The sequence below is a fragment of the Manis javanica genome, chromosome 8, assembly GCF_040802235.1.
Source record: "Manis javanica isolate MJ-LG chromosome 8, MJ_LKY, whole genome shotgun sequence".
NCBI classification, from domain to species: Eukaryota; Metazoa; Chordata; class Mammalia; order Pholidota; family Manidae; genus Manis; species Manis javanica.
The window spans coordinates 10,756,356-10,784,305 of record NC_133163.1 but is presented as its reverse complement, the minus strand read 5'-3'; the positions used below and the strand labels follow the sequence as shown (position 1 = coordinate 10,784,305).

The 27,950-nt window shown below is 40.6% G+C and overlaps 1 protein-coding gene across 9 annotated transcripts in view; it reads left to right on the top strand.

Annotated features, from left to right (window-relative positions):
- UNC79 (unc-79 homolog, NALCN channel complex subunit) overlaps positions 1-27,950 on the top strand; it is a 238,393-nt gene that overhangs the window by 159,559 nt on the left and 50,884 nt on the right. For 6 of the 9 annotated variants that reach the window (XR_012133711.1, XM_073241936.1, XM_073241935.1 and 3 more), the window contains 10 exons: positions 67-249; positions 823-985; positions 3,480-3,629; positions 4,210-5,430; positions 11,971-12,078; positions 15,337-15,453; positions 17,984-18,067; positions 21,422-21,524; positions 23,631-23,771; positions 26,587-26,625. Coding sequence is in view for 8 of the 9 variants with exons in the window: in XM_073241936.1 (XP_073098037.1) it covers positions 67-249; positions 823-985; positions 3,480-3,629; positions 4,210-5,430; positions 11,971-12,078; positions 15,337-15,453; positions 17,984-18,067; positions 21,422-21,524; positions 23,631-23,771; positions 26,587-26,625 (2,309 nt within the window). In the remaining variant the exon portion in view is untranslated. The remainder of the gene's footprint in view (positions 1-66; positions 250-822; positions 986-3,479; positions 3,630-4,209; positions 5,431-11,970; positions 12,079-15,336; positions 15,454-17,983; positions 18,068-21,421; positions 21,525-23,630; positions 23,772-26,586; positions 26,626-27,950) is intronic. The other 3 variants (XM_073241937.1, XM_073241933.1, XM_073241934.1) reach the window with 2 other exon arrangements.

Genomic DNA, 27,950 nt, shown 5'->3' with positions numbered 1-27,950 from the left:
TAACCTTTTGGCTTATAAGTGTTCTTTATAGTTTTCCTTCAGTTATTAATTTTTTTCCTATTTCAGGTTATGGATTATAACATTAACTTGGGAAAACACCTTCTTCCCCTGGTGGTTCAGGTGCTCAAATACTGCTCTTGTCCTCAACTACGGCATTATTTCCAGCAACCACCTCGCTGTTCCCTCTGGTCCCTAAAACCGCATATCCGGCAGATGTGGTTGAAGGCCTTGCTTGTCATTCTTTACAAGGTGGGCTGCTGTAGTCACTTCTTTCTTAGGTGGAATGATTTCTCTTAGAAAACTTAAGGGATCTAAGTTGGGAATTTTGTAGGATAGTAATTTGACCTTCAGAGGAAGAATCTCGAAGTACAATTAATGTTGAGAAGTAAAGAGCCATTGAAATGAACATAGAAACGGAGACTGTGCCAGTGTCTACTCTACAAATGTTTAAAACAAAAATGATGAATTGCAAGATTTTGATGAACAATCTCTGTTTATGCTCATAATTTCATTTTATTTATGTGTTAGTTATTACATCAGAAAACAAGGAAAATATTTAAAGTTATATTAATATACCAAATGTTTATGGCAGTTAATTTTCTTGAAAGAAATCGTAACCATGAACTGGCATGCATTGTTGTGCAAAAGAGGAAAGGAATAGGGTCCCTTGTCAAATAAGGCCGTGATGAGAATTTGTGTTTTGCCTTTCTGTGTATTTCTTATCTCCAAGAGATATTGAGAAAAATATCTAGCAAGATCAAGTGGAAAACTTACCCTTCAAAATAACCATTTATATTTTTCTCCCTCCATTTCATTGAGCAGTATCCATACCGAGACTGTGATATCAGCAAGGTCCTGCTGCATCTGATTCACATAACAGTCAATACACTCAATGCCCAGTATCATAGCTGCAAGCCCCATGCCACGGCAGGACCTTTGTACAGTGACAACAGTAACATAAGCAGATACAGCGAAAAAGAAAAAGGTACTTTACATATCTCCATTCTATCCCCAACTTACGTAGCTTGAATACGTAATACATTTCTGGACAATGTTTTCCTTAGGAGATAGAAGAGTGTCCCCAAATATCATTCTGGAGTAAAAAAAATCACTCAGTACTGCATTAATTTTCCCACTTTCCCATTAGTGTTGCTATTCTAATTTTTTTCAGTGAACATTCAAGAGAAATAATTGATATGCTTCTAAAGCCCATTTCATAACAAATAATGTTTTGTAAAAAATTGTCTGCTGTTTGGTTAAGGAACCTTTGTAAGCCTTTTCCTAACTGTTGGAAACATCTCACTCTGGGCAGTGAAATAAATCCTGGTTGTCACTCATTGGAGCCATAATCTTGTCTGTCCTTAATTTACTCCTAAATTTTGTGCTTATACATTTGAATGGAGTCTAAATTTGCTAAAGTGCTTTTTCCTGGCCTCCTTATTCAATGATAATTGATTTAAGGCAACTAAATGAAACATTTTTGCTGCATAGGTTTAAATTATTTCCAGTATCAACACGTTTTATATTGATAGCTTTTCTATAAAGGAGGCAATATAATAAAACTTCAGATAGAGTAAAATTTCAGACTGGCTGTCTTGGGGTGAGAGCTGAAGAACCAAGGTGTAGATCCTTAGTGCATGTCACAGGGTGATGAGACTTGCAAAAGCTGAAGTCATCCAATCCAACACTGGGACAAAGCCTAAGTGCCCATGACCCTTTGTGGTATTCATAAATCCTGATTTGGTGGGACTGCTTCGGAAATACCTCAATAGGTAGATTGGAACCAGTATTCCACTATCTCTTTATTGCTAAAGGTCCAAGAGTCTAGGTTGGCCATAGTTGGAACTGAAAACTAAGCTCTTTAAGTTCTGGTACCATTCAGATCCTTGTGAAGTATATCTTGTTTACCTGCTTAGGTCTCAGTTTCTGAGTAGTTGGATAGATCCAGTTAAACTATAGATGTCCTCAGTGTTTGGGCCAACCCCAGATGAACCTTTCTGAATGGGAGAGGCCATCTTGAAGTCCTCCTGTGTCTCTTGGTACCTTTTGAGAATTATTTCAAAGTTATGTAACAGAAGTCACATAACTAAAAAAAAAACTTTTTCACAGGAGAATATTTTTAGAAAGGAAATAACTAAAACAAATAAGTAAAATACTGTGTTGCATCTCCCCAGAAATGTGGGAATTTGATGGCTTTCTCATCTTTGCACGAGTTCACTCAGAGTTTTGCATCCATTTTGATCAGTAACACCTATTTTTTTTTATTTGACTACAAATTTGATATGAAGTTAAAGACTTCAACATCTACTGCTTCGAATTTCATTGACTTGTAGAATCTTGTGTTTTAGGACAGAATTGGTCCTTAAAATCTGTATTCTTGTAACTCCCCTTACACTCAAGAAATCTTGATCATAATCACACCTGAACCTCATTTTGTCATAAATGTGGATATAAATATAAGCCAAATACTATGATTTCAGTGATATTCAACTTGAGTAGTAGGCTAACTCCATTTATTGTGGTATTAAACACATTTTTCTAGTCTTTTCTCTTGTTGCTTTGTACATGGCTTTGGCCTTTCCAAAGGACGAAAGAAGAAAATATATTCAGTGAACTCCATGGGTTGCAATGTAGCAGTCCTTTCCTCATTAATGTATTTTTGGGTTAATCTTTGATTTAAAAATGGCCAAATGGTACTAGAAGAGGACACGGGGACAGGCTTGATAGGCACTCTAAGTGACCAGTTTGTTTATGAAACATCAGGATCATAAGAGTCAAAGAAACTTTCATGGTCACATGCAGCAAATTCCTCGGACAAGAGCCTTACTTTAATAGGCGGAAGTGTTATTTTCTGTTTTCTTTTTCCTTTGTTTACCCTTTCAGTCCATAATCATTTGTGGAGCTTTTGAGATGACCAGTGGCTTTTCTAAGCTTTTTCTGTGTGTTGTGTGTTTCATTACCAAATGTAGAGTACAGTATTTTGCATTCACCAAGTATAAGGTGCATGTACTGTTAGGCTGTGTCTATGCCAGTTCTCAAATCCCAGGAAGGCATATATTTTTGGAAAGGGTGAGATTCTCTCATTTTGTTTAATTTTCTTTTGCCAAATTAGCCTGAAAATTCACCCAAAGCAGGCACATTCAGGGAGTGCCACAGATTCCTGACATGTATGCTACCTGGTTTTAAGTGCATAAGAAAAGTTTCCCCATGAAGGCTCTATTGGAATATTGAGAGGCCTCTCTTGAACATGCTGCCAATTGTCACATGGAAAGTGAGGGGCAACCTTGTAACAGGTTGCCCTGTTTAACGGCTGGATAATTTGATGCCTGGATGAAATACTGAGCCATGGCTAGACTTGGGCTGGTGTAGAAGCCACCCTAGACTTTGTTTCAGAATGCTTTCATTGAAGTGCTTGTGTAGACACAGCCTAAGAGAGAATAACCTCTAAAGTGTAATTTTGACTTTCTCTCCCCAATTAGAAGAAGATAGTGTTTTTGATGAATCTGATATTCATGATACACCTACTGGACCCTGCAATAAAGAGTCTCAAACTTTTTTTGCAAGATTGAAAAGGATAGGCGGCAGCAAAATGGTGAAATATCAGCCGGTTGAGATGAATGTTCAGAGAAGTATGAATTTTTTCCTCTTAGTAATTTTATGCAGAAATGTTGTACTCTACTGTTTGTTTGGGGTGAAATCTTAATTTTATTATGTTACTACACATTTTAATACTGTTGATTTTATATATATGTATGCACAAACAGTATATATATATACCCATTTATATATATACGTGAAGCGACGGGTACATCATTAACACCATGATCGTCTTAGAGGGCCATTGCTTGACTTGATTTGTTGTGAAATGTTTGCTTCTCTTCCACACAATTTGAATAGCTTTCTAGATCTGCCTCAGCCAAAAGCGATCCCTTCTCCTGTGCGCAAATGAATAGAGCTGAGGAATTATCTTGAAGCCTGAATTTGGAAATAAGACCTTAACTGCTCTTTCGGGTTCTTTCATTCCAAAGTTAACCTGGTTTTTGAAATTTGAATGACCCTTACAAAAACTTGGCCAGAAAGTCGGTTTTGCCTTCTGGTGGAGCTGGGATTGTCATTAGGGTTTGCGCCAATTGTATGCCCAAGTATGAGGGGGTAAAAAACAGTGAAATCTCCAAGTAAAATAGTACTAGCTTTTTCTGTTTTAATCAGGTGAAATAGAACTGGCTGAATATAGAGAAACGGGTGCATTACAAGACAGCATTCTACACTGTGTGAGAGAAGAAAGCATTCAGAAAAAAAAGCTGCGCTCTTTAAAACAAAAATCTCTTGATATAGGGAATGCAGACTCCCTCTTGTTTGCACTAGACGAACACCGCAGGAAGTCCTGTGTTGACCGGTGTGACATAGACAGACCTCCCCTCCAAGCTGCCTATGTCACGCAAAGACAACAGGACCACGGACGCCCTAGACAGAATTCTGCTACAAGGCCCGACAATTCCGAAATCCCTGAGAACCCAGCTCTGGAAGGTTTCCAAGAAACTCGAAGGCCTGTGATACCAGAGGTTAGGTTAAACTGCATGGAGACATTTGAGGTGAAAGTTGATTCTCCTATTAAGCTTGCTCCTAAGGAGGATTTAGATCTGATAGATTTGTCCTCAGATTCAACATCGGGGCCTGAAAAACACTCTGTGCTCTCAACATCTGACAGTGACTCTCTTGTGTTTGAACCTCTTCCCCCTCTCCGGATAGTGGAGAGTGACGAGGAGGAGGAGACCATGGACCAAGGACAGGATGATGCGTCTGGTCACCACGCTGCCTCTTCTCCCTCCGTCCCCAGCCACCCTTCTGTCTTCAGCCTGAGCACAACTCCCCTTGTGCAAGTAAGTGTGGAAGACTGTTCCAAAGACTTTTCTTCTAAGGACTCAGGAAATAATCAGTCAGCAGGTGACCAGGACTCCACTCTCATAGCTCTGGAAGACCCCACGGACTCTGAGGAATTATCGAAGCCCGAGGAGCTGCAGGAACTTTCCTGTGGCAGCCCTCTCACACTTAAACAAAAACGGGACCTGCTTCAGAAGTCATTTGCTCTCCCTGAGATGTCCCTGGACGATAACGCCGAGCCCAGCATCCAGGAAGAGAAGCCCAGTGGGCTGATGCCAAGTTCAGGGGCAAAAGCTGTCCTCCTCCAAGTCCCTGAAGATGCTGAGAACCCAATGGAAGGCGAGAAGCCCGATACCAGTGCTGAATCGGATGCAGAGCAGACTCCTGAGAGGAAGGCAGACGAGGAAGGAGCAGAAGGATCCGAATTTAAGATTCAGATTGTTCCCAGGCAGAGGAAACAGCGGAAGATTGCTGTCAGTGCCATCCAGAGAGAGTACCTGGACATTTCCTTCAACATTCTAGACAAACTGGGAGAGCAGAAGGACCCAGGTAAGCTCTCCTCTTCGTGCTCCCAGCCTTACCTTCAAGTTTGTGCATCTCGTCAGGGGCTTGGCACTGGCTCTGTGTCAAACTCTCCGTCTTATAATGTCAGGGAGAGACATTATAACTGCTTCATAATCACTCTGAATCCTTCCTGCTTACGAGGCTGTGATGGATTCAGATGTGGTTTATTGGCTCCATAAATGTTTCTGGTTTCGTTGCTTCTAAACTCTCCAATCAATTCTAGACCATCCTTGGCAGTAAGAGATAGTGGTTGCCTCATATCAAGATATTCCAAATATCATTTTAGCTTTCCTCAAACAGCAAAAGTCAGGAATTTGAATGTTTTTGCTTTCTTTTCTTTTCCTACTATACTTTAATGAGCTATGATTTAATCCAAAGAAAGAACAAACATGAAGGGCTCAAATAGAGCACAGAGTGCTTACAACAATGAAAGACTGACTGTGTGATCATGTAAGGTGTACAGCTGGTTATAGAGTCTCACCAAGGATAGCTATCTGGTGGGCATTGTGTGCCCTTAGGAACCAAAAAGAAAAAGAAAAACCTACATACAATGTAGACCCTAACACCTGATGGTGAAGTTGTCTCCGCAGGCAGATTTCCTGCCCTGAGTGTCGTTTCTAGCGCTTCCTAGGAGGCACTGTTTCTAGGAATGGTAACTTGAGAAAGTGGCCACCCATGAGTACTACATGTATCTTCATGTCGGCTCAGATACAAAAAAAAAAAAAGAATGTCACTCTTTAGAAAAAAATGAAATTGGCCAGGGATGATTAGTCTAGTTCATTCATAGACCATGGAATGTTGAGAACCAGCAAAGCTCTTGGAGACCCCCTGTGTAACCCCTCATTTCCTGAGAGGACACTGACACCCTGAGGGGACGTGCCCTGCCCCAGGCTACAGCCAGGGGGCAGCACTGCCAGGGCTGTTCTCCCAATTCTAGTCCTGCTTCTCCCGCTGCTCCACACGAAGGCAAGTTCTAAGAGGATGGCTCAGCTTTTATTTGCCCCTGTCATTTCCTGAGGTTTCCAGCTGTTTTCTCTCCCACAAGACTGAGCTGTGTCCCTCAAAGGTGCTCTGTAAAAATCTGTCCAATGAACATTAGTGTATTTGGAAAGCGTCATGATTCCACCAGGCAGGGGGAAGAGGAAGGTCCTGGTAATTAGAAAGTTTAAGGTTTCTAGGAAAAGTGGGGTACCTTTTTATTGTTTGGAGCCAGGAAAATTGCTGCATATAGGTGGAAGAAAGTATTGACCTAGAAACTATAGAATTCTACAGGGTGGGTATATAAGAAACCATATAAGGGCATATATGATACATAGGTTGTATATAGGTTGCAGTGTGTATGTTTGTGCATGTGTATGTTGCTTTCTTTATTCATTCTATGTCAGGCTGTTCCCCAGGCTACCATGGAGATTGATTTTGTATTAATGTATTTGTTATGAGAACACGAGGAAAATATCTGACAATTAGGATAATGTCTTTAACATTTTTATAGTATGTGTTATACTGTCATAATAATTTTATGTCCCACCTCCCACAGCATGCAGATCTCCTACCCTTCCTTGCTGGGTGTTGGAAGGAGGCCTGTGGCTCGGAGTAAGGCTCAGGCTTCCCGAGACCCCTTGCTGCTATCAGTTGGCGTCAAGGGAGGCCCAGACATCTATGCTTCCCAATCCTTCCAGAATCACAGTTGCTGCTGCTCTTGCCTTGAGTCACCAGGTCTCATCGCTTTGTGAACTTTCTCTTTGTTCACGTCGGTCCCTGTGAGAAGCCCCAGGCCACCCTTCATGTCCCTCACTCTAATTTCCATAAGATCTCGTGCATTTCCTGTTCTGAAACTTCTCCTACCTCATCCCAATTCCCGAAATCCTTTCTTGGTCAGAAGTTCATGGTCCTTAATGAGCAAAATCCCTTCTATACTTTCTGCTCAAACTGTTCCTTTATGGGGTGGAGCTAATGGAAACTCAACTCCACCTGAGGACGTGGCTTCCCCCTGCCCTTGTGCCCGTGGGCTTGGGCGAGTGGGTAGGCATCTTCCTTGCTCACTGTGGCCCCTTTCAGACCATTCCTACCATATCTCTGGAAATGCCCAGCTCTGAATCACGTAGTACTAAACCCGGACTTTCTCATTTGTTGACAGCTTGACTCTGGCTCTTTTTACACCTTCCTAAATTATTCCTGTCTTAGTTCTTACTGATTTCAGTAATAGTCTAGATGACCCTACTACCACTCTGGCTTCTCAGTTCCTTGAGTTCATCTTCTTCAGTTACTTTTTAAAATCGTCCACCCCAGCTGAGAACTAATTACCAGGATCACATCGCAGACCTTGTTGTTACCGATAACTGCAGCCCCTCGGTGAAGTCAGTCTCATGCCTCCCAGTCTCTGATTTCCATTTCCTCTCTCTCTGAACAGCACTGTATTGATCCTGCTATCTTTCGCTGTCCCTCCCTGCTTCCCGGCTTCTATTCTCTCAAGTCAATCAGTGTAACCCTCTCTGCCTGTACCCTCCCTGGCCTTTGGTTTTTCAGACTTGCTGGGCTAAACACAACCCTCGTCAAATCCACGTACCCATCTACCAGCGCCTGTACCTATCAGATGAGTGTGCCTGGAGAGAAACACACAACAATATTGACTGGTCTCATTTTAAATTCTTGATCATGAACCATAACAGGGTCCTTAAAGCTAACTGACGATCATACCATATATCCCTGGTCCATGTTTCCATTCTCCCCTGTGACTATTTCATAGCTACTTTTCTTCTTGAACTTTCAGTAACTCTTCCTATTTGACATCATCAGAAAGAATTTCCACAGCCTCCTTCTACCTCATCTGCCTTCCGTCCCTCATCTTCACTCATGCACCTGGCCTCCCTGGCTGGGGCTGTAGGTGAACCATCTATGTTCCTGTCTAAAGCCAGCCTTTCCGCATGTGGACAAGATTCCATTTCTCTTAGCTGCTCAAGGACGCACTCTTAGAAATTCTCCCCTTTCTCCTCCCTTAGTTTTTTTCTTTCTCAGGTACCCTGACTTGAGCATACAAACAATTCTATTTCTCTGTCTTAAAAATAATTAAAAGCTGTCGATCCCAGCTCTCCCACTTATTCTCCCAATTTGCTCCTCCCTTTTTAGCCAAACTTTTTAAAGGGTTCTCTAGACTACCACTTTCTCCAGTTTTCTCCTGTCCTTAACTTTCTAAAGAGAATTCACCATGCCTGTGCAGCTTTCACCCAAACTCTTAGCTTGTCAAGGTTACCCCGACCTCCACTGCGAGATCCAGGGGTCAGTTCTCAGGCCTCACTCCCCCACTCCGCTTGGCTTCCCGGATATCACCCTGTGTTGGTTTTCTCCTTATCCAGTGGCCACTTCTTCTTAATCTCTTTTGTTGGTTTCTCCTCGTCTCCCTAATGAGGGAGAGCCCTAGGGTCTTTGTCCGTGACTATTCTTTTCTCAGACCTCTGTCTACACTCACTCTTGTGATCTCACCTCGTTTTATAGTTTTACATATTGCTTGTTTGCTGAGACAGCCGTACCAGTTATCTACCGCTAGAATAATGCTGTGTAACAGATAAGCATAAACTCTCAGCGGTGTACAGCAAACTAGGCCGGGCTGGGCTGGGTGGCCCACCTCGTCCTGGGGCCAAAAAGCCTGAGAATATTCTTCTCGTGGTGAAGCTCCAAGGAGGCACGAGAGAGAAAGCCCAACTGTGCAGGATCTTTTCAAGCCTTTGTTCGCGTCATGCCTGCAAACATGGGAGCTGAGGCAAATCACCTGGCTGCACGTAAAGCCAAGAGGGAACTATATTCTACCCCGTTAGAGGGAGGAACTGCCAAGTCACGTGGCAGAGGGCGTGGAACTGGAGTCGTGTCTCTCAAGTATTGCATGGGACATACTCATAGTAAAAACATCACCTGTTGTTTATCTGAAATTACATTTTAACTAGGTGTCCTCTATTTTGTGTGGCCACCCTAATCTACCTTCAAAATACATCCAGAATCTGCCCCTTCTCACTATCTCCCGTTTTCACCCGGAGCTGGCCACCAACACTTCTCACTTGGGTCAGTTTGTTCCAGCCTCTTAGCTGGTTCCCTGCCTTCTACCCTTACTGCATTTGTATTTCCCCAACACGACAGCCAGAGTGATCCTTACACCATTCCCCTGCTTAAAGCCCTCCCCTGGCTCCCCATTTCTTTCATGGTAAAAACTCAAGTCCTTTAAATATCTCAAATGCTTTACGTGGTCCTGATTCTCATTAGCTCTTTGGCTTCATTTTGCACTGCTCTCTCCACATTTCTTCTACGGAGCTACAGTGGTCTTTTGCCATTTCTTGAATTCCCCTACATAGTCCTACCTTAGGGCCTTTACACTGGCTGTTCCCTCGGCCTGAATCCATCCTCCCCAGATATCTGCCTGGCTTACTCTCACATCTTTTCGTTCTTTGATCCAACATTCGGTTCCCAATGAGGCCTGGTCTACACCCCACCTTACTACCCCTACCTAGCATCTTGGAATTGCTTCTCCTCTCTATTTTTCTTCTACAAAGAATTACTCCGCTAACATGCAATAATTTATTTACTTTCATGCATATTGCCTGTCTCCCTGCTAAAATGAAAGTTCCCAAAGGCAAAGATTTTTTTCTGGTTTGTTTGCTGACTATATCCTAAGTAGAGTATCCTAATGGAGTGTTGGCAAATATTTAAGAAATGAATGAATAGCATGACATTTTCTGCACAAAACTATAAAAGTTGAATAGAAATACTTTAAGCTAAGTGTATAGCTCTATTAAATATTTGTTGTCTTAAAGTATATACAAATGTCTTAAGCTGTACATATCATGTAATAATTTAGGACTGAACAAAAATTGGCTTAAACTTGGTACACTAATGATTATTATCTAATAGTAGTGACATTTCTTTGAAATTAAAGATATACCAGTGATTTTAATAAGTATACCAAAATTCTAAAAAATCTCAGTAATCTTTCAAAGAATTCTTGAAAATTAGCTTTAAGCTTTCTCATTCTACATTATTGGTGGGATTATTATGCCACAGTGGCAGCAAACATAAAATAGGCAGATAAGAGCAAGAGAGGTAATTATGCATGTTTTTAACTACCTAAGGCAAAAATAAAAATGTAATTTTTAAAATCGTAATGACTAAGGCAATTTAAAATGGGTAGCTCTTCTATGCCTTATTGAGAGAGTTTGGGGAACATTGTAACAGTCACACTTTTTTTATTATCAAGAAATTATTAATCTGGCAACCATATTTATTCCAAAGGATGTCTGAGGATCAAAAATAGATGTTCCAAAATCAAGGCTTAAAAACTTTTTTCCAGATTTTCACCTAGGATCTATTTTACTTCTTTTCTTTTTTTAGTATAGTTTAGCAAGTTTAGTGAACATTCAATAATAGAGTAGCATCTGCATACTTAAATTGCATGTATGTATGAATGTATGGTGACCTGTCTGTGGCAAGAAAAAGTAATTCATAATATAAAAAGAATGAGAAGGAGACATCATGAAGCTTAAGAACTTGAAGCCATTGTGGGGTAGGGGCACCCCTGAATTACAGCACGGTATAATCGTGGAAGCCCTTAGTGGTAACTCCAGGCTGCACACTGCACTCAGTACACAGTGTTGCTTAAGGTGGCAAGTGTTGTGAAGAATTTTAGGGGGTTTGCTATGATAAATCATTAAACTTTTCAAAAAGTTTTAAAGTATAATCTTTACCTAGAATAATGTGGGACAGCTTATTTCCCATTATTGATGGATTAATATGAAAATATTATTTGCAGAAAGTATTTCACTTTGTATTTGTCATATAGAAGAAGCAAATGATACAGTCTGTTTCCTGCTCAATTAATACAATAGAAAATCTGAGTTAATGGTAAGGATGTAGTCTAAGTTAGATACAGTCCCCATTCTTAAGCTACGTACAGTTTAGCAAAGGTCGTACATGAGTAAATAATTACATTATGGTGTGTTGAGTTTGGGAAGGGTTAAGGACAGATGGGATTATATAAGAGGATCACCTAACCAAGTTTTTTGTTTGTATTTTTTTTGTGGGAAGGGGGACCTGGAAGCCCTCCTGGAGGAGGAATTGCCTATTCAAATTGAGATGTAAATGATGAGTAGGAAATTGCCAGACAGAGTTGGAGTGGTGGGAAGATATAGGTGGAATGAACTGTACGCATCTTTAGGTAATAGATGAAAAGACATTCGGTTCTGGAAAGGTTCAGTGACCTGCTCAAGGACATGCAAAATGAGCATGCTGAGACTTAGCCTTGTACCTGTGCTGTTGTTAACCTCTGAGCGGCATAGCCACAGATGCAGAGTGTAATGTGGAAGCAACTCTGTGTGGAACTTTGAAACCATGTGTGTATGTAATTCCCTGAAAGTAATTAGACTGATCCAGAAAGTATATAATGATTTGAAGGGTGTATTAGGCAAGAGGGTGAAAGATAGGGAAAAGGTTTTTGAACTTCCTTTTAATCACTATCTGAGTTTTAAATAATATTTCTGGTTTTAGATCCCTCTACTAAAGGACTTTCAACTTTGGAAATGCCACGAGAATCTTCGTCTGCTCCGACATTAGAAGCAGGCATGCCAGAAACAAGTAGCCACTCCTCAATAACAAGTAAGATTTCCTTTGGCGATCACTTCACCTGTACATTGATTTTGGAATGTTATCTGCTGCGCTGTTTTCAATTTTCACACTCTTGATATTGTGCTTTCTTTTTTTAATGTATTAGCTTCTTAGGTGACACTATGTTGTATGATCGCAGAGACCCTGAGGCATAGGCCCACTTCTGTCAACATCTCAAGTGTTTGATAAATCAGTATGGTTACTGATTGGCCAAGAATCCCAATTTATTAAGGAATTATCACTGGAGTTCATGGTTCAATAAAATAAGATTTATATATGACTAGCTTAAACATAAAACATGCAACAGGCTTGGGGACAATTGAAAAACATGGTATATGACAGAATACCTCTGTTTGATTTGAATCACCTCCATCACTGACAAAATTTTATCTAAGTTATTATAAAATAAATGTATCAGATATATCATGATTCCAAAGTCATGAGTGAATCTAGTTCTTAGGGATCAGAAAATAAAAATGGGATAAAATTTTACAGGATTTGTAGAAGGCATAATTTTGAAATGGCCTTCTGTTGTTAGGTCATAGATTTTGCCCATGAAGAGCTTGAGTTCCATTGAGGTGAAGACAAGGGTGTCTGCCAGGCTCAGTGGAGTTAATTAAGCATCTTTAGCATGGGAAATTCTCAGCAAGAATCAGATACAAAGAGAGGTGCAACTTCTGCAAATCCTTGTCATGTGTGCTGGTATATTCTATGTTCCATGTGGATGCTGCCTGAAGAGCTAGTTAATTTTCAGTTTGATCATCTCTTGAAATGAGTATGAATCTGAAAATCAGACAAAGATCATAACTTAAGTGCTGAACTGGTAGCATGGAACATCATCATCTTTATCACTCATTCATTCATACATTCATTCATTCAGCAACTATTTATTAAGTGTCTACTGGGTACCAGGCACTGCGCTTGGCACTGTGGATCTAAGGTGAATAAATAAGATACCCCTGTTCTAAAGGAGTTTACAGTCATAGTAGTAATAACAGCTGCCATTTATTTGACACTTATTAGGTGCTGAGCACTGTGCTAAATGGCTCACACACACATTATCTTATTTAATCCTTACATCAGCACTGGATGGCAGATATTATCGACCCCATTTTATAGACTAGGAAACATAGATTCAGAGAGGCTGAATGACTTGCCGACAGTCAGGCAGCCACTTTAGTGACAGCAACAGGAATTGATGCTACGTCTGTTTGATTTTCAAGCCCATGCTCTTTTTTTTTTTTTTAGCATGCCAACTGCCTTAGAATAAATCAAATTCAGTTATAATAGAGATTACGGAAATTCTAAGAAAGTGTTTCCAAGTGGCAGTTAATTGCCCTTTTGGTAGCAAAGCAGAATTTCTAGGTCTGAATCCAATTGTTCTTTTATCACAAAAGTCTTTTTGATAACATGATAAAATGCCCGTTTTTAAGTTCCCATACTAAAATTATGAAAATGCATTTTTCTCCTCCTAGTTTTCATGAGTCATCTAGAAAAAGCAAATTTTAATTAGAATTCCAGGTTGGGTACAATTAGAGATAGTCAGGATGACTAAGTCAGTGTGACTTCAGTACTAGGTAAATGTATCATAAATGTACCAAATGTAGCATGATCTTACATCATGATTGAATCTAGCCTTTTTGGGTGTAGCATACTGCATCATTGGATCTGCCTCCTCCGCTTCGTGAAAAGCACGTACAGGATAGCTCTTGGTGGTGTGCTCTTGGAGCCATAATGCCAGGAGTCCCACCCACTGAGCTAAATAAACATTAAGGGTTTTTAACTCTCAGGGAATTGTGCTGTCTTTACAAACAACTAAGAATTGAGGAAAGTCAATCATTAGGGGTTTTAAATCCTTTGAGTTAGCTAATTTTTAAATCCGTTAAATCATCTAAAAGGTTTCTGCTTTTGAATTTTACCTGAAGTTGCACTTTTCAAGTGAGTCACCAAATTGTAAATTTCACCAGTCAATAAGAATCAGATTTTTCATATTGGTTTCTATAGTCATTTCTGTGAATTCCATTAACATGGACTCCAAGACACAAGAATTCCCAACACATTGCTCTCCTTAATCAGTTTACCAGTTGATAATTTTGTAGCTAACCATGTTGTGACCATGAATCAAATAGCATGCAAATTACACTAAAATAGTGTTGTCATTGATTTCACATCCCACCAAGTTGCTGCCTTGGTACTATGATTATGAAACCTGTGTTTAACATCTAAGGCTTTCCAAGGGCCATACAATCATCCTGATTTCTATCATTCCCTCCTAAGGCATGTAATTCAGAGCTTCAGTTTCTGAAATTGTCCTTATAAGAGAGTGAGTAATCATAAGTTCTTGAATATCCAAATGTTTGGGATCACGTAGAAAAGACACATCAGTGATCCCCTGCCTTTATCACTGGGCTGGTGGCAGGGACTGGTGGGACGGCTCACAGAAGAATAGGAAGGTAGTAGGCAGTTACTTTCTTAGTCTACTGGCAGAAGTGTTTTCCATTGTTTTTCTGGTTTGGATACGCTTATAAACTTGACATTTTATTGGCAGGGTATTTATCAGTGCTTAACTGCAGGATAAAAATGTTACCACTATCTTCTAAAACAAAGATGTGTGCTAGAATGTACTTGTGGAATGTTATGTGATGCACAATTTTCAAACAGTAGGCGGGAGGATCACACAGAGATGACAGCATCGACTTTGGAGTCAACATGCTTTGGTTTTATGAACACCTCATTTGCTGATGGGTTCCAAGTAACATAATTTCATTTGCTTCAATTTCTCTCTCTAAAAATTGGGGTTCATATGTGTTATCCTTCTCCAAATTGTGCATGTATGCACATGAGTGTATGCACACACACATGGGGACCTCATGGGGGAGATAATGGACCCTGAAACTACATAGGCACAAGTTCCATTAAGAAAAGCTAAGCTATAAATTGGAAGTAGTATCATCTGTCTTATATATACTAGGCAGTGTATATAAATAAAGAAGTAAATGAAAATAATCATGTTGTTGTAACTGGAGTAAATGGTTGCTAGGCTCCAGATGTGTGCTCAAAGGCACTGTTTCTTTACTGAGGAAAGAAAGGTACCTGAACAGCACAGTGCCTTAGTTCTTCATCTGGACAGGAGCATACAATTTACCAATTACAAGTAGCCAATGACAATGCAGTGTGGATGTGTAGAGCCTTTGTGTGCCGTGGAAATTGATTCCCCCGAGTAACCATCTGCTCGTTTTCTCCATATAGCTCAGTGTAGGCAGATGAAAAGGGGATCCGTGGGAGCGCTGACAATGAGCCAGTTAATGAAGCGGCAGCTGGAGCACCAGTCTAGCGCCCCCCATAACATCAGCACCTGGGACACTGGTGGGTCAAGCTTTTCTTCTTGTTTTACCTCTCAGATGAGCTAATGCCACTTTCTCTGTCCCCTCTGCTCCCTTGTTAAGGAATAGATTTGCTCTTCTGTTCTATGGTTCCAATAGTTTTGTAAAAAAACCTATAGTAATCGATAAGTCTATTTAAACTTTGCAAGTGTTCAAGAGCCACCTGTTTGTTCTTTTTTTTTCTCTAAGACCCAAATTTCAGATATTAGGTTCTCTGGGGCTTAAATAATATAAATGCATAAAGGAGAGAATGGAACTATGATTTCATGATGCAAATTAAAGGACAAAAAAAACCAATTATCAATATTCTCTGTTTTATAAACTACAAAGTACTAAAAATAAGAGAATATTAACACTAATAGTTATAACAAATGTCAGCCTAGTGACGCCATGGTCTGCCGGTAGGTTTGGGAATGTGAGCTCTGTGTTTTAGTCAGCAGGGTCACCAGGCTGCAGCTCACACCCTCATGCTCACATGATGGGACTGCATCTAACCTGTTATAAAGTAAGCACTGACTGCCAGGACGTGTCTATTTTCTACATGATCACCCTGCATCTTTGAGACTTTGTTACCACGTTCTGCACATGTACTACTTTCTCAAAAACAGCAGTACCGGGACAATCCTGCTCTTTGGAGTGCCTACCTTTCCTAATTTTTTTCTTTTTTAATTAAATGGGTCATTTGAATTACCAGATTATATACGTGAAAACACTTTGCAGCATGCCTGCATTATAAAAGTGTCAGGGCTCATGACTGTGGTGTGCTCTGGGGGCCAACACTTGGATCAGACTATCTTAGGATCTCAGCACTTTCTGTCTATAGCTCTGGGAGATTATTTCAATGTCCTTCCTCATGACCGGGAATTATAAATGTCCATAAAACCAAAATAGTGACATACTGTTACTTTTTTTCAAAACCATAATATTTACATACATGTTATCTTATTTCCTTCTCTCCACTGTTCTTCAAAATAAGAAGACTAGATAATTAGGTCCCACACACCATACCCAAGCCAGCATTTAACAGGTAGTTCAACTCTCCTGGCCTTTAAAGGTTCTTAACCTTTTAAAGATTTAGTGTTTTACCTTCCTTTTAGTGATAAGTGGCAGTGAGTAATGAAATACCCAAAGCAAACAGGCAGGGGAGACAAGGAGAAAGACACTAAACACCAGCCGTGAGAGTTTACTGGGCTTGGGTGAAGCTTTCTGTCCACACCAGAGAGGATTCTGTTTCTCTCTTTACTGAGATGAAGCTGTGAGGATCTGAGAACAGAAGCTTTTATTTGGTTAGTTCTCTGATAACTAAATGACCAGCTTTTCTTAGGTTGGCCTGGGGCTCCCAATATTATTTTACCATGCTACTATTTTCTGTAGCAAGGAATTCAGCCTAAACCAACCATTTTAGATTTCTGACTGTAATTACAACCTGGTTTGATTGACTCAGTAGAGTTATAAAAAGGCAACTGAGTCTCAATTTCCAATCCAAATTTTAACCTAAAAAACCCCTACATGATGCCAAATAACCCATTTAACTGAATCTTTCACTTTTCAACCAAACTTCAGCCTTGTTCATGTCCCTCTTTGGTTTCTCATTTAATACTTGCCATTTACATGCTGCTGCCTGAATTTCTTTTACCCTAGTTTTCCTGGCTTGTCTTCTATTCTCCAAGTTGGTTTCTTAGTCACCAAATGCTGTTAGAGCTCCATCTCAATATTCTTCTTTTTATTATTAGTGCCATAAATAAAAAGCTCCCAAATCCAAGACCACAGGAGAGTCAAAGAATACGTAGTTCAGTGTTACATGCATGTCACTTTGTTCCACATGTGACTCGTTAGTCCCCAAAACAACAGATCTGGTTACGTAAACACACTGAGAAAAGCAGTCCAAAAAAACATGCGGCACAATCGCGTCACCTCAGCATGCGCCCGTGTGCTCCTGGGGGCCCTGGTTTGATTGCACCATCTATGCACATCTGATGCTTTGCTTTTTCCTCCTCTTTCGTTTGAAGCAAATGTCCCTGAAGCACCACTCCTCCTGCCCCTTGCCCCTGTTCTTCAGCCCTCAGCCAAACGCCTGTCATTTCCCTGCTACCGGTTCCACATGTTTTTTGTATGACTGCCCTGGCCACAACCCCAGATGGTCACTTATGTATTTACTGATTTGCATAAAACATTTTATTTATGGCCATGACATTGGCTTTTCATTTTTTCCATTTCATATCAAGAGATACGGGATTGAGCTTTTGTGGGGAGGGAGGTAGAGAATCTGGATCTTTCTTTGAATGGTTTTAGATGTGCTCCTGCTTTCAATTGCATTTCATATACCTGAGTGGCAGGTTTGTAGTGAAACCCCAAACAACCATACCCTAAAAACCAGGATATTTTCTATACGTGTTAATAATCAATAATAACAGTGACCAAAAAATGGCCCCAAGAGATGATTGGTGATTCTTTGTATGTGAATTGTGCTAAATTGACCACACTGAAGACTGAAATGCTCTATTTATCCACAGAACAGATACAGCCTGGAAAACACCAATGCAATGTGCCAATGTGCCTAAACCCTGACCTGGAGGGACAGCCGTTGAGAATGAGAGGTGAGTTGAGTTGAAGAAACTCAGATTGTAGGAGCTGAAAGGACCTGCATATGTCGCTGATCTCATCACCCAGCAGATGCTGAAATGTCTTCTAAAGCAGCTCCGTGGAGTGGATCTAACCTTTGCTCAAATACCCCCAGGGATGGGGAATACATGGCATCTCATCATTGAACATGAAGACAGAAAGTTCTTCTGTATAGTGACTTACTAATCCTTAGGGTCACACACAAACAAGGCTCTTTCAAATATTTTTTAGGCATTTAAAAATAGCCACCCATTGCTTATTTCCTCAATCTTCTCTACACCACCACATCCCTGAGTCCTTTAGTATTCCTCCTAATACATACCAGTTTCCATACCATCCTGTATTTACTTCTCTGAGCATGATCTGGCTTACCTGAGTTCCTTCTAGAATATTGAGATCATAGAGGAACAGCTTCTTTTCAACTACCTGAAACTGCACAAAATATACACTTAACTTTTTGCTTATCATAGGAGCAAGCTAAGAATAAATCTATGCTAAGATCACCAGAATAGGCATTTTCAAAATTCATCTCATGGCTAGTTAATCATTTCTTTGGTTCCCTTTTTAATTCAGAAAGTGGGTTAACCTATTTTTTGTAAAAAACAAAAAACTGAAAAGGAATTATGGCCACATATCTTAGCTAGCTCCTTAAATCATGCAGACCCTTTATTTTGGACCGTGTAACTCTTTTAAAAGTTTTCCTTAGGAATGAGGAGCTACTTATCTCCAGTGTTTGCTACATTCATTTGGCAGTGAGTAGCAGTGTGAGCCCCTGTGTCCAGGAAGATAAGACTCTTCTTATTTATAAGCCTAGGAAAAGCTTTTATGAGCAGAAGTCAGGGAAGTTGAACATAATGCTAGTGCTTGTCCGTGACCTAGTGACTCAGTTAGTAATAGCAGAAAATGGAATGAGGTGATGGGGGAATAAAGAAAGTCTCTCTAAGGTGAGCTGAGGCATCCATTGATACAGCTAGAGGACTGATGTGTGCATGTATGCTTTGAGACAAACCAATACTTTTATACTTTCTACTGTCTCCAAGATTCCCAAAGGGGCTTTTGTTAATGTCTCCATCTTGGAAGTTGGGCTTTGGAGGAGTTCCCCTCTTTATTCAAGTTTCTAAGAACCTTCTATTTCTGTTCCTAGGTCCATATAGAGTGCTCTTTGGGTGTTCAGTAGAGGAAAAATTAGTGGTGGCATTGGAGTGTCACTAACAGCTGGGGGATAGTAGGACTGCCTTTAATATTGCAGACTTCCTTGTGGCTCAGTTACAAGCTGAGGTCTATGGCTTATTTTTGCATTTCCATCTTTCCCTTGTACATTACTCTTTTCTCGCATGTCATTAGCAGTATTTAGAAATCCATTGATCTATCTAATGTTGCCACGTGGGGGCCATGCCCAATAGCTTAACCTATCCACATTTATAGATGACTGCCATAAATATTGCCTGACCCAGTCTGTGTTGTCATGTGGAAAAACAACTTCTCAACACTACTGTCAAAGATACCTGTTTCTTGGTATTGGGTAATGATTGGCTTAAGACGCCTATATGACTTTGATTCCCTTCCTTTTCTTGAATTGTGATTTCTATATAACAGGAATAGGCAAAAGTCTTCTGAAAGCCTTGACTTAGAGGTGCTTTTACTTTTTCATCAGTTTCTTATGCTTCCCATAAGTCTGTGTACTTATCACCACACGTCTGTGGGCTGAATTTTCTTTTAGCACTGCCTTTGGCATTTGGTAGACATGGTCTCTCAATATTCAAGAAACGTGAAGGATTAGATTTAAAATTCCTGTGTTTTGGTTTCTTGAACCAACTTCGTGCTGTTTATCTTACTGTTTAATAATCAATATCTTCCTGTATCTTGGCCCAGTTCTTGCCTATATCTATTATTAATCAATTTAAGCTTATGCTTGTAATGAATACTGTTGTTTCCACTCCAAACAGCATCTTTATGACACAACCAGAGGTCTTTGCTAATGATACGCTTGTGTACTATCTCAGAGATAGCTGGTAAATACGGTGGTGAAATTTGGAATTCCCGCTTGGGATCTTTGGAAGTGGCAGAAAGATATTTTCAGATACTTTCCTTTGCCCTTCGGGTCTGCAGGTCTCCTATTTCTTGTCAACACGTTTTGTAGCCTTTGATCAGGCGTTAGGCAAGAGAACCTGTATAGTATGGGAAGCATCTTGGCTCTGCAGAGGTGTTGATACCATATTGTTCTCCCTCACAGTGAACCACTTTCCCCACTTGGCTGGGTTCCTAAAATCTATGTGGATTCCTTTAGAAACCAATCTCTGAATCACTGTTTCCCAATTTAAGGAAAGATCATACAGTTTTGTTTTTCAGCAACATGTTGCCAGTTCCTTGATGAGAAACATTCTTTAATGACCATTGGGTTTTTCTGCCTTCCTTTTTTCTGTTTGAAGAACTCAAGTGTCTCAGTTCTTGCTTCGTAGAACACGCATTATTCTGGATTGCCACTTTGGGATTCTTCCTGGAGTGCCTCTTTTTCACAGTTCCTGGAGAATCTGTCTGGCCCTGGTGGTTTTCTTAATGGAAAACAGTGTCCTGACTCATCATGAGCGCGTGCTGCCAGGAATCCTGCCTCACATTTCTTTGAAGCCATCAAAACCCAAAGTCTTAAACTCTGTGATATTGATTGGCTGAAGCCTCTGGCTTGTTCCTTCAAAACACTTGCTATTTCATTCATAAATATGTCAGTTTGAAAATGAAGTCTTTTTCTTTGGGGCTTATGATTTTAATCTCCCATGTAGAAAACTGTTCTGATATTTCTTAGCTCAAATATCTCTCTTGCTTAGGTGTGTGGAGTTCTGGAATCTTATTCCCTTCCCAGATTAGCAGCATGTTAGAATTGGTATGCATTTGTGATTTTAGAAATGTAGTGTTGGTATGCATTGTGATTTTAGAAATCATATGGGCAGCTTCCATTGATTGATAGCAAATAAGGGTTGTAACTCATTTAAGGATACCTTTGAATATATTTCTTTTTTTCATCTTTGTCCTCGTACCCTGTGGCATACCTGAACTCTTTCTGATTTTTTCAAAGTCAAGACACAGAGGCAGAGATAGGAATCCAGCTCTTAAAAAGAGGAGTCTAGCTCTTAGCGGAATCTCATACTTGCAGAAACAAATCATAATCTTTCTTGAATTTATTTTACTCTTAAGAACTTTTCACAATGCAGTTGGGCTGTCCATGTCATGTCCCTGTGAATGGGATCTTTGGAGGATTTTAAGAGGGGAATGTGGCTTTTCCTGGCCCCTAGAAACAGACTTTTATTCACCATTGTTTCTTTGCTGTTCCCCAGGTGCCACTAAATCCAGCCTGTTGTCAGCACCCAGCATCGTCAGTATGTTTGTTCCAGCACCCGAAGAATTTGCAGATGAGCAACCAACAGTAATGACAGACAAGTAAGCTCACACAGTTATTTCCCTCACTGTGTTTGCAGAATTTCGGTTTGCTCGCCTTGGTTGAGAGAAAGTTTCAGAGGAGGTATGCCATGCTTTAAGTCATAATTTGTTCTTCAAATGTAGCTGTAAGTGTTGGTATGCATTTTTGTTCACAATACTGAATGGGCAGCTTTCTGTTTATGCCAAAGCATTTTCCTTTTTTTAATTTGGGTTAATGCAAATAATACCCACCCTACTGATTATTCCTGGCAATAATTTCACATGTATAAGTCCCTTAACCTGAAGCTTCACATTATTAGGATAAGGGCCAAGTTTGAGACTTGATTCTTATTCCTGTCCTGGCAGCAGAATCCGTTCTGTGAATCTCAGACTGGTTATGTCACCTCTCGGTGTGTCAGCCTTTATCACCTCCAGATTTCTTACAGGATAAAGTCCAAATGCCTTAGCTTCTAACAGAAGGCCCTTCAGACTCTGAAGGCATAGCCTTACCACTCCTCACCAAGGTTGCTTCTCCAGCCCCCTCACCTTCTCCAGAGCGTGCCCGGTGTGTTCTCCCTCTGTGATTTCATAGGTGCCCTTCTCCCTGTTCTTATTCTGCCCGGTGAACTCCTATTCATACTTCAAGGCTCCACTTAAGGCAAAGTTCCCCTAATTCCATAAGGCAGAATTTGTCATGCCATTCTCCGCATTTCTGTGGTATTTGCTACATCTTTCTCTTCACCCTTTATCACACTAGTATTTTATTTAGTGGCTTATACATACACTTCCTGTAGTAGCTGGTGGTTCCTTAGGGACTGGAACCCTTTTTTCTGTATTTTATACTCTCAGCTCCCTATACTCGGCTTGGTGCATAAATGCTTGTTCAGTGAGTATGATAGAGGGTAAGACTGACAAGAGTTTGTGATCATAGAGCCGGCCTTGGGCTAGGGAGGCTTCCTGGTAAAGGTGAGCCGTGTGACAGATTGGGTAGGCTTGTGACAAAGCAGGGGAGTGGGGAGGGGGCAGAAGGGGTTGGCGGGAGCGCCTGCGCAGCTGGCGGCGGTGGCGGTCTCACTGACAGCGCAGGTGCCAGTCTCAGCCAGCTGCCTTGGAGTGGCCCCGTGGGGAGCACCTAGCTGCTTGTGGGAGCTCTTCTGGGTGCCTCCTTTGGTATGATTCCCCCGCCTTATGGACTCCTCCGGGTCCCCGTCTGTCCTGGCTGCCTTCTTGAGTACTTTGGTGTGCACTCCATTTCTCTTCTTTTTTTTGTCACAATGTGAATCCTTTGTTTTTAAAAAAATGAATTTTTAAGGTGTTGTGTGTGTGTGTGTGTGTGTGTACACACATGTGGTTTATACTTAGGCAGTTCAGACGGAAAGTCCACCGTAGTGATTGTAGCTCTGGTTCCCTTGCTACTCCCAGTGGACCTTCCCTTCACTTCATAAAGCTGCCCAGCTCTTGAATTAAATCCAATCTACCTTAGATACTATAAAGAACAACAAGTTGGACGTTACTGAAGAGCAGGTGCCACTGCGTTTTTATGTATTACACTCAGTAGGCATGGTCAGTTCACGAAACTGATGTGAGTGGTAGAGAAGAGACTGCAATGCAGACTCCCCAGGTTTTCTTAAGAGTGTTCTATTGACTGCCCTGTCTCTCACCTACAAATAGGACATTTTTTAATCTAAAAGCTTAGGAAAGCTTCCATTATTTGTCTAGGCACTTTTGATTTTTAATTCCAACAAATGGAAAAAAAAATCTAGTTCCTGACAATCCTTACCAGCAATTTCACAGGCATAAAATCTATCCCTTAACCAAGCTTCAAACTGTTAATCGAATTGACACTCACTGTAAAAGGGAACAATAATTCACGTACAGGCCGGGTGCCTGTGAGTTGCAAGAACATTTTCAGTGATTAAAGGAACCTTCCTGACCTTGGCCATGTGTGCTGTTTCTGGGTCTCTAGTGAGGGTGACATTGGAGTTTCCTTTTTATTGTTAGAGTGGGACCACTGACCTCTTTTGGGGGACTCTTCCAGAACTCGGCAGAAATGGCTGTATGTATTCTGTTAGGAGCTCACAACCACGGGTGGCTTTCATGGAGAGCATTCCTCTGTTTTCTTTGCAGATGCCACGACTGTGGGGCCATCCTTGAAGAATATGATGAGGAAACCCTTGGACTGGCCATTGTGGTCCTCTCCACGTTCATTCACCTAAGCCCGGACTTGGCGGCCCCACTGTTACTGGATATCATGCAATCTGTGGGAAGGTGAATGTCAGCTTCCGTTTTGCTTGGGAGGAGGGAATTGAATATAGATATTCAATCTGTATTTTGAAATAAGAACTACCAGTTTGAAAGCAAAACATTCAGTCACCTTGTAGATGCTTGCTATTTGTGGAATCAATTCAGACTGATTTTAAAAACTGAAAGGACCAAACTTTTGATTGAATTCCCCGGTATGTAGGGTCATGAGTCACAAAGTTAGAGTGAAACTAGAGGGAACTGCCCTAAGAACACTCTACTGTCTCTTCTTCTCTATTATGATATGAGCAAATGCATGTGACCGTGCTCAGAACTGTGCACAGTTCATAGTAAACACTTTACAGGTTTTAGGCATTCTTGTTTTTATTATTCTCTTTACATGTTTTAAGATGGGTTCTCTAGGCATTTTGTAATCTCGAGGTGGCTCACTTAATTTTGCAGGTTGGGACATTGTTGTGTGAGGGGATAAGTATAAGTGTAGCAAGTTTCAGACTTCTGACTCAGAGAAAGGAAGGATGCACACGTTTTGGGAACAGGGGCTGCAGCCTGACTGAGGGAAGATTAAACTTAGCTGCTTTGACAATTTTCATGTTAAGAAAATTCCATTTAGTAGATAGAGCATTAGACAAAAAGTGATGTATTTCATGGATATAAGTAAGTTCAGATTCAGTAAAAAATTGCTAGCATGCACAACTTATAGGAGAGGATTGAATTAACTTCCACATGAATGTATTAAGTTTCCAATCTGGGCTAGAACAGAGCTGGGGGTTTTAGGCTGTAGGCATTAGAGCTAGTTCTTGCCCTCAAGTGCTGTGTGGCTTAGTTGTTGAAGAGGACAGTGATGTGTGGACTGAGTAGCCATACAAGATAGGTCATCATTAAGAGCTGTAAAGAGTGGTATAAGTGGTAAGTGCTGTAGAAGTTCAGGATGGAAAGGATTTATTAGGGAAAGTTTCTCTGGAGAGGTAGGGAAAAAACTACATTCTGCAAATTCCTGGTATTTGAGGGAGGGAAAGAAAATCTTAATGGAGCTAAAATTTAATCCTTTTTTAAATGAAGAAATGCTGATTTCAAGTTAATGACAAACAGGAAAACATTAAAGACCCCTCAACCCTAAAAATACATAACTCCCTATCCTCTTTACCCAAATTTTTCTGTAGTATCCTTAGGAGTGTGTATCCTTAGGGATAGTCAGAGATGGTGGAACTATTCCACCTCTAATACTTATGAATAGCCAATGTGTAAAGTAAATGATGAACCTGGGGAGATGGAGAGGTAAGAAAAAGTGAATTATTTCATTTAAGCCCTTGATTTTAATCCAATCATAATAATCATGGAATGAATGTACCAGCTATCAGCAATATTTGTAGAATTGAGCATTTTTATTAGTGCAGATCACAATTCCCACTATCAGTAATTTTCAGTTTTAGAACAGATTAAATCATTGTTCCGGTTTGTTACCATTCCCTTAAATAGCTGATCTAAGTTGTAATAGATACATAATGGGGTTTTATTTTGTTTTTGTTTGTTTTACATAAGCGAGAACAAATCATGTTCAAGCATTGCCAACTGTTAGGATGCAAACACCTGAGCTTTGAAGAAAGCAAAGGAAAATCATTAGCAGATATGCTTTTATGTAATTGCATATACGTACATTTAAATCTCTATCTCCTTTTGGGTAAGCAGGAGACGGGGAGAGCATTTAAAGCAAGCTAGCACAAATCTTAGCAACCTAAGCCTAATCACCAAACCTACCAAGAACACAGATTCAGCAGTCACCTGATTCAGGGCCTCCTTGCATGCCTCAATTCCAGATGAGGTAATGCAGATTTGTGAGGAATGCATTTATTTATGCTGGTCCCACAGGAACTATTTCCAGGGTGTGCTAAGAGTACCTAAGCCTTTCCATACGATTTTGTATTTTGCTCTCCACGTAGATCTCTCTTAAAATGTACCCACCCCCTTTTCAAGGTTGAGCCTTTAAAGTCACATTTTCCGAGCACTTAATTACCATTTCTTTCATTTGCCAATGCTTATCTTTTCATTGTGGTGTCATTTGCATGAGAGGCCCATAACCAAAGCAATGGGAACGGTGTTTGGTGTTAGCAGGTGTTGGACTCTGTTCTCTCCAAATGCCTCCGGGGCCTGGTTTACTCTTGTGGTCTTAAGTAATTAAACTTGTAGCATTCTCCTTATTTGTTTGTTCAGCATCTTACTGATCAACACATGTTTTCAAAACCCACCAATTGAGTACATTTTTCTTTTATATATGTAGACTATTTCCAGGCATACAGAATCACATAATTCTATTTTTCAAAAGTTACATATTATATATTGATTACTTAATACAGTCTCTTCTCAGCATGTCATTTCAACCCAATCATTAGCTTATTAATATCCCTATTACCTGTTTTACTATTTTATGGAGGCTTTTATAATTTGTGGTTTGTGATTGGGTTTCAGAGGTTATACAAAGAAGTGAGTTTTGAGTTGAGTTAGTATGGGGATGGACTGGGTTGAATGCTGTTCTGATATCTGTCTAGCCTGGCTGCAGAGGCCATTTGATAGATTGGCTGGATAATGCTAAACCAACATAACTGTATGCATCCATAGAAATATCTGATCTGATACAGAAAGCAGGTCTCAGGAACTGGGTTAAGTTGAACCCTGGAGATGGACCTTTGGGTGGGCCTGCTGCCCCTGGTCAGTGGAATTGTCTTCCTATCTAAACTGTAGCCTCAGTGGGTCCTACTGCAGTACTCCTGCATTTCATCATGAAAACCTAAGGTGTTCATGTGACTCTGTTTACTTTATTTCCCAGATTGGCATCCAGCACTACTTTTTCTAATCAAGCAGAAAGGTAAGATCCACAGTGAGCCCTAATCTCACTTTCTTTCTGTCCACTGTGCATGGTCATCCCATTTCTAAAACACCAGAGGGTATACCCTGTAAGAAATATATATGTTAGGTTCAATTGCAGTTTCAGAGAGCATTTGTTCATTTTCTATTCATGCCTTTGTTCATTTATTCCTGCTGTCACTCATTTTACTCAACAAATACATTTAAGCCCATTCTGTACCAGGCACTGTGCTAGATACTTAGGTTTCAGTTGGGGGCAAAAGGGACATGATTCCTGACCATGTGGGTGCTACAGTCTCTCTGGGAGGCAAACATGAATAAGATATTTGCACAAGTTTATAGTTGTAAACATTTATTAGGTGCTAAGAACAGGAAATATAGTGAGACTGGTAAAACATTCATTTGTCCAACAAGTATTTATGAAGTAACCCCCAAGAACTGAGGATACTAGTAAAACAAAACAGTATGTCCTGGCTCTTGTGGAACTTGATTTTGAGGAGGCAGACAAAAGCAAATTAACAAAGAAGAGAACCGATAATGTAATTTAATGTCATTTAGTGCTAAATGCTATGAAAAATGATCGAGTCCGGGAGGTAGAAAGCAACTGGAGGTGGTTAAATATAATGGTCAGGGACAGCCTCTCTGAGGAAGTGTCATTTGAACAAAGCCTATAAAAGGGGGGTGAGTGATCCATGAAGTGATCCATGGAAGGAATGTCCCAGGCAGAGGGGGCAGCCAGTGCAAAGGCCTCATGTCAGGAAAATGCCTAGTGTGTTTGGGCATCAAGACTAACGTAGGCTGCAGCATGCAGGCTGCAGCATGAAAGGATGGTAGGAGATGGGGTAGAGGACATGATGGGGAGGCCAGGCCAGAAGATGCCCCATAAGTCATTGAAAAGAGTTTTGGCTTTTACTAAGTGACATGGAGTAAGAGGCAACATGACTGGTGTTTTGAAGGGATCACTCTGGCTTCTGTTTTGAAAATAGGTCATGGAGGAAAATAGGTCAAGAGTGGAAACAGGGAAACTAGTATCAAGAGCATTTCAGTGGTGCAGATGTGAGATATAAAGGCTTGGTTTTAAAGTAGTGAGAAATGGTCACTTTCAGGATATATTCAGGAAATATTTTGAAAGAGCCAAAAGAATTTGCTGACAGATTGGACGTTAGGTGGATAAGAAAGAGGAGGCAAGAATGAATTTCATGTTTCGGTCTGAACAACTCAGGGAGTATGTGTGCCACTTACTGAGATAGGTAAGCCTCGATGAGAGATGAGCGGGTGTATAACAGGCGTTCCTGATATAGTCTGGGCAGTGGTAAAGGAGGAGAG